The 9,991-nt window shown below is 43.3% G+C and overlaps 1 protein-coding gene across 1 annotated transcript; it reads right to left on the bottom strand.

The window, feature by feature from the left end:
- Positions 1-7,739: 7,739 nt before the first annotated feature.
- LOC119331673 (GDSL esterase/lipase At3g09930-like) lies at positions 7,740-9,539 on the bottom strand. The gene is made up of 5 exons (XM_037604826.1): positions 9,457-9,539; positions 9,085-9,315; positions 8,604-8,893; positions 8,231-8,507; positions 7,740-8,126 (listed from the first exon to the last, which is right to left on the bottom strand). The coding sequence occupies exons 1-5, from the start codon at positions 9,509-9,511 to the stop codon at positions 7,882-7,884; spliced, it is 1,098 nt and encodes a 365-aa protein (XP_037460723.1). The 5' UTR covers positions 9,512-9,539; the 3' UTR covers positions 7,740-7,881.
- Positions 9,540-9,991: the final 452 nt, after the last annotated feature.

Genomic DNA, 9,991 nt, shown 5'->3' with positions numbered 1-9,991 from the left:
GCAGCTGCTGCAGGTTCCACCGTTGCTCTCCGTCAACCTCAAAGGTCTGCCTCACGAATCACGATTCGTTTGTTTTTCTATATCCATTATTCCATTGATTGTTGAGAGTATGTAGTATAGCAGAGCATGCGCTAGCTTTTGGTGTTGACGAACATATTCTACCGGTTCTCATGCGTAGCAGCTTAAGATTCTTTAACTAAGGCAACGATATTGCTTGCATTGGTTAGGAAGAAAGTTCATTAGAAAGGAAGTATAACCTGGAAGATTGGAGGTATGAAGAATATTTACAGATTAGAAGAGTGGAAGAAAGAAATTATGTAATGCCATCTGCTTCAAGTTGTGGAGGCCAGTTGTCCACATATCTGTGCAACTAAAGATCGCCCGTTTCTTTTCGTTCCTCAGGTGCCACCATATTAGTATAACCAAAGCAGGGAAATCATTTTTGTAGGTGGCTAAAATGGCAATCGATCAACCAGTCCTCCACGTTTTGAGTCAGCAGAGAAGGAACAAGATCAGTCGGGAAACTACAAAAACGCAAGGCGAAATCCCAAACTGCAGTAACCGAGCAATGGCAGCATAAAATCACACCTTTTTTAATTATTCATTCAGTTACGTCAGTGTTTGTACATTTTTATCAAAAAAATTGTGAGTGGGACTCTTGTCAATATTGAACGAATACGATTTCCGATTTGAGATAAGCTCTACATATGTTGCTAGATCTTGGAATATTTTGCCGACCATAGTAGGTAGAGTGTACCATCATATTTTCATGTTCTTTTAGAAAATCAATACTTTCAGGTATCATGAATACCCAATATGTTATGAATTTCCGGGCACTGATTTACAGTCTTCGTCAGATGAAACTGGACCTTAATATTCTTCAACAACCATATCTCAAACAAATCATCAGAAAATCCCGCAGCAACGCGCGGGGCATCGTCTAGTTATTAAGGGTAGGACGCTTAGCCGGGGTGGTAGCCAGCCAATTGCTATGTCCGTGACGGAGCCGCATGACGTACCTCCGCGTGCGAGCGCGGGCGCCATGGAGTGCCCGCCTGAATCCGACACCGAGAACTCCAGTCCTGCCCGTCCCCGTGGAAAGTGCATCACCCTACCTTGCCGACGCTTTGCCCCCCGAAGCGTGGGGGGACAGGCCCGTGCCACCAGGCCCGGCAACACGGGTGCACGCGCGTCCCCTCTTAAGCGTGTCGCCAGCGATGAAAGTTACCCGTGTGGGACTAATAAAAAGTAAAAAAATCAAGTATCCGTACATGTTCTTCAAAGCACTTAAACAACTCAAAAACACTAGCCATGCGCGCACGCACATAGATCGACATGGTCGGCAAAGGGCAGACACATCGAACGAACATAGTGTGTACGCATGTATTGTCTTTTCGGTGGCGGTCATTTGAACACAGAGCAATGCAAATGCGGACATAAACGTACATACACTCATCCTATCCTATAAGCACCACTGTCTGAGATACCGAACCGGCATAATATCTTGAGATCAATAAAATAATCATGAGCACCTTCGTAGTGGATGAGAACGCATTCTCCCACGGGATGAACATGGGCGAAAAGCCCAAACAAATTCAAAAAAAACGCATGCACCAGTACCAAACTTAGGACCTAAACCCTGATGAGCTGGTTCAACCATAAGCAAACTAATCATCTGAGCTATACTCAGTTCACTGTGGCGGCCATTTGCAAAGACTTATTATGCATGCTGTTAGAATGGAGAGACAGGGATTGTTGCGGAATAGTTGATGTATTCCTTGCACCCCATGGGCATATATAGGAGTACCTGATCGTTTTGGAGTACAAGGCAAGATAGAATAATATCCTATGCTATCCTAGCTTTCCTAATAATTACGATACTCAACATCCCTCCGCAGTCACAACGGTAGCGACGCAGACAGTGAGACTGGAGAAGAATCCGAAGGCAACCAACGGACCATGTTAAAAGGGAGAGAGAGGAATTGTTGCGGAATAGTTGATGTATTGCTTGAGCCTCATGGGCATATATATAAGAGTACATGATCGTCTTGGAGTACAAGGCAAGAAAGAATAATATCCTACGCTATCCTAACTTTCCTAATAATCACGATACTCAACACATGCAACTGAGGGCGCCTCGCTATGTGACCGCACAACAAAACTATGAATGAATGCCTTTCACACTTCTGCAGCAGGAGAGAGCCAATTAATCTAGTAGTCTCGACTCATGTGTATTCGTTATTTCTTGAAAATTCAAAAATTCGTACAAGTACTCCCTCCATCCGGGTTTATAAGCAGGTCCCCTCTTATTTTGGCCTTAAGTTTTTTATGGAGAAACTTTCAATCCTATTCATCATTTTTCATGGCAGTACAATGAACACCGGAGTAAAAAATATACTCAAAGCAACCGTTAATTTTTAGGGACTGTCATCAATTAGAAAAACCAATCATGGGGCACCATGCTCTTTCACATACATAATTGATGTAAATATAGCATGAATACTTCATAAACTATAGATACGTTAGAGATGTATTAACATCCCAAACTTAATTACTGCTCATCCTCGAGTAGGTAAATAATAAACAAATAATTTATGTAGTGTGAATGCTAGGATAGAAATAACTTTTTCTCACATAGGCAATGATAATTCTGATAACAAGTCACATCATTCCATTAACTTCAATATATCATAAAGTTGTAATGTAGTATCTAACGAATCTTTCAAGATTATATTGCAAACATAAAGCAACCTAGTATGCATTCTTCTAACAAAGCTCATTGGTTTAAAATAGAGATGAGGTTTATTTTGAGAGGTATATATTCAAGAGCATCAAATGAGAAGTATGTATAGTTGGGTTTCCATCTAATCACGAATCCTGAGTAACCTTTTCTCTGCCTGTTTGCGTTCTAAGCAGTATAATTCAGAATACCTTTTTTGTTGCCTTTACTTTAACATGTGTGCAAGGAACAATACCATTATCCTTCCTGATGTTTTTGTACATATGTTTTCAAATAAATACATTAGATGTTTAGGATTTTCTTCAGAAGTACTCCTATGATATCATAATTTTGTTAGGAAACAGGCGCTTTGTGAATAATAGTGGGATTTTATAAAAAGTTACTACCATTATCAAATAATTGGATCTTGTTAGGAAACAGGCACTTCCATATATACAAAAAAAATAGTAAGTTTAAGTTTTATTAGTTCTGTAGTTATACGCATTTTGTAGAATATAGGGCCTAATATTTCATTTTGCCCTGGCCTGCAAATTTCAGGAGACGGGCCTGGTCCCACCCGACCACCTAGATTGGAGAATCAAACTTACCTACAGTTGGGCTGGTGCCCGCTCTGCCGTGCGCATTCATGACGACGTGTTAGATGTGAGGTTCAGGGCCAGGGCAGGAGCCTTTCATCGTCCTTGGTGACGTGTGCTACAAGCACTCGTGTGTTCAAGCTAGCCTTGCTGTCCTCTGCGCCCAAGTATTTGGAGCAACAATATATGGTAGAGCACCTTTCGTTCATTAACATCCATGTAAAATATTTTAAGATAAACGAATATTTTTTGTGAGTTGTAAAATAGTAGATCGGAAACTAATATGATGGAAAATAGAAACTTATATGATGAAAAATAGACCCGGGGGCCATAGGTTTCACTAGAGACTTCTCTCTAGATAGCAAATAATAAGGTGGGTGAACAGATTACTGCCGAGCAATTGATAGAAAAGCACAAAGTTATGACGATATCTAAGGCAATGGTCATGAACATAGGCATCACATCCGTTTCAAGTAGACCGAAACAACTCCGCATCTACTACTATTACTCCACACATCAACCGGTCCTGCCTGCATCTAGAATATTAAGTTCATTAAGAACAGAGTAATGCATTAAGTGAGATGACATGATGAAGAGGAATTTACTCAAGCAATATGATGAAAACCCCATCCTTTTATCCTCGATGGCAAAAATATGATGCGTGCCTTGCTGCCCCTACTGTCACTTGGGAAAGGACATCGCAAGATTGAACCCAAAGCTAAGCACTTCTCCCATTGCAAGAAAAACCAATCTAGTTGGCCAAACCAAACCGATACTTTGAAGAGAATTACAAAGATATCAAATCATGCATAAAAGAATTCAGAGAAGATTCAAATAATATTCATAGATAAGCTGGTCATAAATCCACAATTCATCGGATCTCGGCAAACACACCGCAAAAAAGTATTACATCGAATAGATCTCCAAGAACATCGAGGAGAACATGGTATTGAGAATCAAAGAGAGATAAGAAGCCATCTAGCTACTAGCTATGGACCCATAGGTCTGAGGTAAACTACTCACGCTTCATCGGAAGGGCAATAGAGTTGATGTAGAAGCCCTCCGTGATCGAATCCTCCTCCGGCAGGGAGCTAGAAAAGGTCCCTAGATGGGATCTGATGGGTACAGAAGGTTGCGGTGGTGGAAAAGTGTTTTTGTGGATGCCTCTAGTGGTTTGGGGATATTTGGGAACATATAGGCGAAAGAATTAGGTCAGGAGGGTCACGGGGGCCCCACATGGTTGGGGGCGCGTCCTACCCCCTGGGCGCGCCCTCCGTCCTTGTGGCTGCCTCGTAGCTCCTATCAGTTTATCTCTAAGTCTTCTGGTTGTCTTCCGGTCTATGGAAAATCATCGCAAAGGTATCATTCTGTTTGGACTCCGTTTGGTATTCCTTTTCTATGAAACTCAAAAACAAGGAAAAACAGAAAGTGACACTGTGCTCTAGGTTAATAGGTTAGTCCCAATAATAATATAAAATAGCATATTAATGCATATAAAACATCCAAAACAGATAATATAATATTATGGAACAATCAAAAATTATGATACAAGTCGAAATTTCACAAGCTAATTCAAAAACTAAGTGTAGAAGAAAATTCAGTTAGCTACTAATAGAACAAAATTCAGTTCACTTTAGTGTTCTATAATGAAATGAAAAAACTTCAGTTAACTACTAATTTCATTCATTTAACTCCACCTAATTAACTGACGGTACCACTACCACTACCACTAGTAACCTAAGTGTAGAAGAAAATTCTGCTAACTACTAATAGAGAAACTTAGTTAACTTTAGTGCTATATAATGATGAGATAAAAAATCCAGTTAACTATTAATTTCAATCATTTAGGTCATTCATTTAACTTCACCTAATTAACCTATTGTACCACTACTACCGGTAGCGCTACTAGTCTAATTAACTTAGTAAAACCCTACTACCCTCACTAAAAAACATCTAATTAACATCTACTAGTACCACTACTGCCCTGACCTAATTAACATCTACTAGTATGACTATATACTACTAGCAGCACTGCTGCAACATTTTCTTCAGTTTGTTCCTTCAAGAAAAACATCTATGGAAACAAAAACCCTATTTAAACCCTACTGCCCTACCTAAATTTTTGCTCTAAACCCTACTGCCCTAGTTAAACCCTACTGCCCTAGATAAATTTTTGCTCTAACCTAGCCAACCTAGTTAACCTAATTAACCTAGCTAGTTAACTTAGTTAGGTAACCTAGCTAGCTAGTTAACCTAGTTAACCTAGCTAATTCCTAGAATAATATTTTCTGACCTAATTTGATACTTAGCTAATTTGATATATATGAAAATAGCTACCTAGGTTTTATAGCAAAACCTAGCTATCTAGGGTTCATACCAAAACCTAGGGTTCATAACTAAATTCACCTAAGTAAATTAACCTAGAGAGGAGGGGTGGGGGCTTACAGAGAGGGTGCTCAGAGGAGACGGTGGCAGGGAGGTGCTCGGGGGAGACAGTGGCATGGAGGGCGTCGAGGGTGGCTTCGGTGGCGTCTACAGCAGCTTCGACGGCGAGGGTGGCTCCGGGGGCGTCGAGGGCGCGCGGCTCCGATGGCGGCGACGGCGCGCGGCTCCGATGACGGCGACGGAGGCAGGATGGCGAGGGAGCAGGGACGGCGAGGGAGAGGTAGGAGATGCGAGAAGAATGGAGAATTGGGGGAAGGAGGGACGCCCGTGCAGGGGCGAGTCAAACATAACGGCAACGCGGTTTCTGCAACAGCGCTATAGCAACTTAGCTATAGTGCTGTTTGGTGGACCGCGCTAGTAGTTTAGCTAAGTTAAATATAGCGCGTGTAGCGAAAACACGCAATAGCTAAGGTTGCTACAGTGCTTTCATAAACAGGCGCTACTGCTATTGCTTTCATTTTTTCATTTTCTTTAATTTTCATTTTCTTTTTTCTTTTCTTTTCCTTTTCTTAGTTGCAGCGCTGTCGCCTTAAAACGCGCTACTACTATTTGCTTAGCAGTAGCGCGGTGTGTAGACGGGCGCTACTACTACTATACCTAGCTTGTCTCCAACGGTGTGGCAGTTATAGTAGTAGCGCTTTTTATTTGGTCGCACTACTACTATATAAATAGTAGCGGGCTTGTTCTCCCCGCGTTATTGTTAGGTAGTAGTAGCGCCTTGTTTTAGCCAGCGCTACTGATAATCCTCTGTGCATAAGGTTTTCCCTAGTAGTCAATAAATTCTTGGCGTCTTCTGTGTGAGGCATGAATGTTAAAATTTTGACTCACATCCAAGGGTCAAAAGAGGTCTTGTAAACAGTGAGACTTCCATGCACCATTGACGTCAAAAAAATAAGCAACACGGTGTAGTCTGCAATCTCTCTTCAGCACGCTGGGGCGGAAGGATGGTCCTCACAGGATCCAAGTCTTCATGGAAATACCGTCATCAACTCTGTAAAATTATCCCTTCCTTGACTAGCGCCAGCCCGTTTTCTACCGCTATCCACACAGCGGACACATTGCCGGTAAACACTATACCCAACAAATTCCCACTGGGGTACTATTTTCCCTATCGCAATCAGGCACATAAGCCCGTCGGAGCATCAAGCAATCGCCAAACTTGTTTTGCTAGAAGTTCTTGGTTGAATGCACACACACGATGTAAACAGATACCACCCTTTGACTTAGGCAGCATCATTTTGCGCCAATTCAACTAGGCCATCTTCCTTTGTACTTTCTTCACCATCTACTAGTGCTGAATATGCTCAAAACATGTTGGACTCGCTTGAGCCACCGACTTGATCAATATTTCCTTGTTCCCCGAAGACATCTCTCTCCCCCCTTAACTTGCTTCCAATACTTGAAATCTACACATTGCAGCTACACGATCAAATGCTTAACAAAATATGTGGCATATGGCCTAGCTTGTTACAGAAATGTTTTTGCCATTTGAATTGAAACAAATACCGATTAATGCAAAGGTCATCCCCAACAGCGGCAGGGAGCTAAGTGGAAGTTCTCACAGGCACGACCCGTGCACTTTTAATTACAGGTATGGGAACAACGGCATAAACACGGCCTTGGCGAGCCGGGGTGTACATGGTGAAGGCAGAACCTGATGGAACAGCCGAGAAGGCTGAACGAACGTATGGGGTGCGGTTGCCAGTGTGCCTCTTTCTCGTCTTTGCAACGTCAAACATAGCTTTCTTGGCACCGATCATACCCGTGCTACCACTAGGTGTGGAGCGTTACCTCAATCGACTAAGCCGCAGTCTTTGAGACCAAAGATCGCACATGCAGAGCTATATATCTACTCTTTACTCAAATAGAACCCATCATCCAAGCACCTTCTCGTTTGCTGCAACTCCCCCGTGCTCCTCAAATAGATCCATGCTAGATTCAACATATATAGTATGACGAACTTTCTTAAAACATTAAGGTCACTAGACAAAATTTCATGGAATACAAGGCAATAAAAACTCACAAGTTTCTTCCTAAATATGAATACTATCTATGCTAACCTAACAAAAAGATATTGCACCAACAAGCAACGGATCGATCAAAACCTAAATTACAAAGAAATCATGGAACATAGTCCCGATCTAGGAACTCCCTCAAAGGTTCTTCTAGTGCCTCTGTAACAGCTTCCCACCCAGCGGTCGTCGGGTAAGCCTCATCCCAGTAGAAATTCTTTTCAGGATTCTTGCATAGGTCGTAGAGGCGCTTCCCTGAAGGGCTAACCTGTCCACAGTACCCCAGCTCGGTGGAAGCCTCACAGCAAGGTGTCAGCTTGCGCTTGAAATTGTTTGACTGCTCCGACCCTTCACCTGCATACACACAGTTCCAACAGACGTTGAATAAAGTGCATACATGTGAAACCGGACTTAATTTGCATCATGCGCGTGCAGACATATAAAGTACGAGTACTTACCCGGGGCGTGATTAACGATGTCAGTGAAGGCAGTGTAGAGGTCCAGTATGTGGGCATTATTCTTGTTCCCCATCAGGTGTTCTATATTGTTGTTGTGCACAGTTGCGGCATAGTTTGCCAGAAGGTCGCATGTCGTGTAGTTGTTCGCACTAGTCCGCAAAGGCGTGCAGCCAATGGGATGCATGTTGTTCACTAGTACCTTTCTCACACCTAGCCTCTGTAGCTTCCCCACGTTCTTCGCAATCTCAGTCGTCACGTTCCCAATATAACTATCAATCTGCATGCAAGAGATGTTACTTGGTAAGAAGCTGGGTATATAGTAATTGCATACTGGTTAGTGTTTGCAAGTTTGGGTCTGCTAACTACTACTCACATCATCGAAGCTACTCAAGAAGGCATTGTCGACGTTGGCACCAGTCATGTAGTCACTGCCGGAGATGGAGACGAGAGCGACGGAGCTCTGAAGCTGTTGTTTTGAGATGACCCCAGTATTAAGTAGCCTCGTGAAAGCATTAACCTGTGTGGCAAGGGTCGGCACCTTCTTGTCCGGCACCTCGTAGACGCCAGCACCGCCGAAAGCAAAGGTCATGCCAGATGGGTCGCAAGATAGATGTGGCGTGAGCCTGTACGATGGAGGGGCTTCATTGAGGCCCAAGATCCTTGCTGCAAGGGAAATAAATCAATAAATATGAAGGATTATTTTTAGTACAACACATATAAGATTGTAAGGGTCAGAACTAAATGATCTAGAGCCTTGATATGATGGATTATTTTGGATGGTCTTAGATATAAGGTTGTACGTGCTCAAAAATATTTTTTCTATCTAGCATACCAGTATATATCTAGCTACGTACCGATGAAGTCAGATTGAATCCAATAGTTGGAAAGGCGTCCAGTTGGAACAGGAGTCGCAGATCCACGGGAGTTGAGATAGGAGCCATAGGGATAGCTCCATTGACGCCATGTGTCGGTCTTTGGGAGGTTGCCGTTGTCGACGAAGCCATCGCCGAAGACGAACATGCTGGACCATTGGTTCTTTGACCCCTGATCAGCCGAAGGTGTGCCTCGAGCCTCCACACGAGCCCCTGTAACGTAGATCAATCATGTCTTAGTGCATGCATGAAGAACATGACGTGGTCGAACTAACATGTATACTTGTAGATCGCGCTAGCAAGGAATATCTAAAAGCTAAAGCAAGGCAGTAATGAGTTTATGATGTGCATTACCACCCAATGCAAGGACGACGAGGAGAAGGCAGAAGACGGTCGGCATGAGCTTCATGGTTACGAGGCCCCGGGAGGCGGCTATGGGGAGCTAGATGGTTGTGGCCGTGCATGAGCCTATAGCTATATTTATAGAAGATTTTTCTGGTCGGTAGGTAGGTACGTATTGCACATGGAGTCAGCAATCCCACGTACGTACGCTTGTAGCTATAGCCGCGGCCAGACTAAGAATGCATGCGTCAACGTGGAGACGAAGAAACGTCTTGGGAAACCAATAGATACAAGAATCGTGTGTAGCAAACTTTGAACGGCAGGTAGATAGAATGGTGCGTCCTACCTGTACCTGTTAATTTGAAAGTCCTACAAGGCCACCTGGATTCAGGAATCCTTGTACCTGTTAACTTGAAAGTCCTACCCTGCACCTGGATTCAGGAATCGGTGGGGGCGCAACCTGGAAGTCACACCGGAGGTGAGATGCAGGACCAGGGGAGCAGCCGTGTGCTCCCCAGCGCGAGACATGTGCTGCCGGCGCGCTTGT

This window comes from Triticum dicoccoides, chromosome 7A (genome assembly GCF_002162155.2).
Source record: "Triticum dicoccoides isolate Atlit2015 ecotype Zavitan chromosome 7A, WEW_v2.0, whole genome shotgun sequence".
Classification (NCBI taxonomy): domain Eukaryota; kingdom Viridiplantae; phylum Streptophyta; class Magnoliopsida; order Poales; family Poaceae; genus Triticum; species Triticum dicoccoides.
The sequence above is the reverse complement of the archived record's forward strand: the minus strand, read 5'-3'. Positions and strand labels throughout refer to the sequence as shown.

Excerpts from the sequence above, each read along its gene's own strand:
- LOC119331673 (XM_037604826.1), bottom strand. The coding sequence starts at position 9,511 with ATGAAGCTCATGCCGACCGTCTTCTGCCTTCTCCTCGTCGTCCTTGCA. Across the intron at positions 9,316-9,456 it reads CGTCGTCCTTGCATTGGGTG|GGGCTCGTGTGGAGGCTCGA; the intron begins GTAATGCACATC and ends TCTACGTTACAG. Across the intron at positions 8,127-8,230 it reads CATCGTTAATCACGCCCCGG|GTGAAGGGTCGGAGCAGTCA; the intron begins GTAAGTACTCGT and ends GTGTGTATGCAG.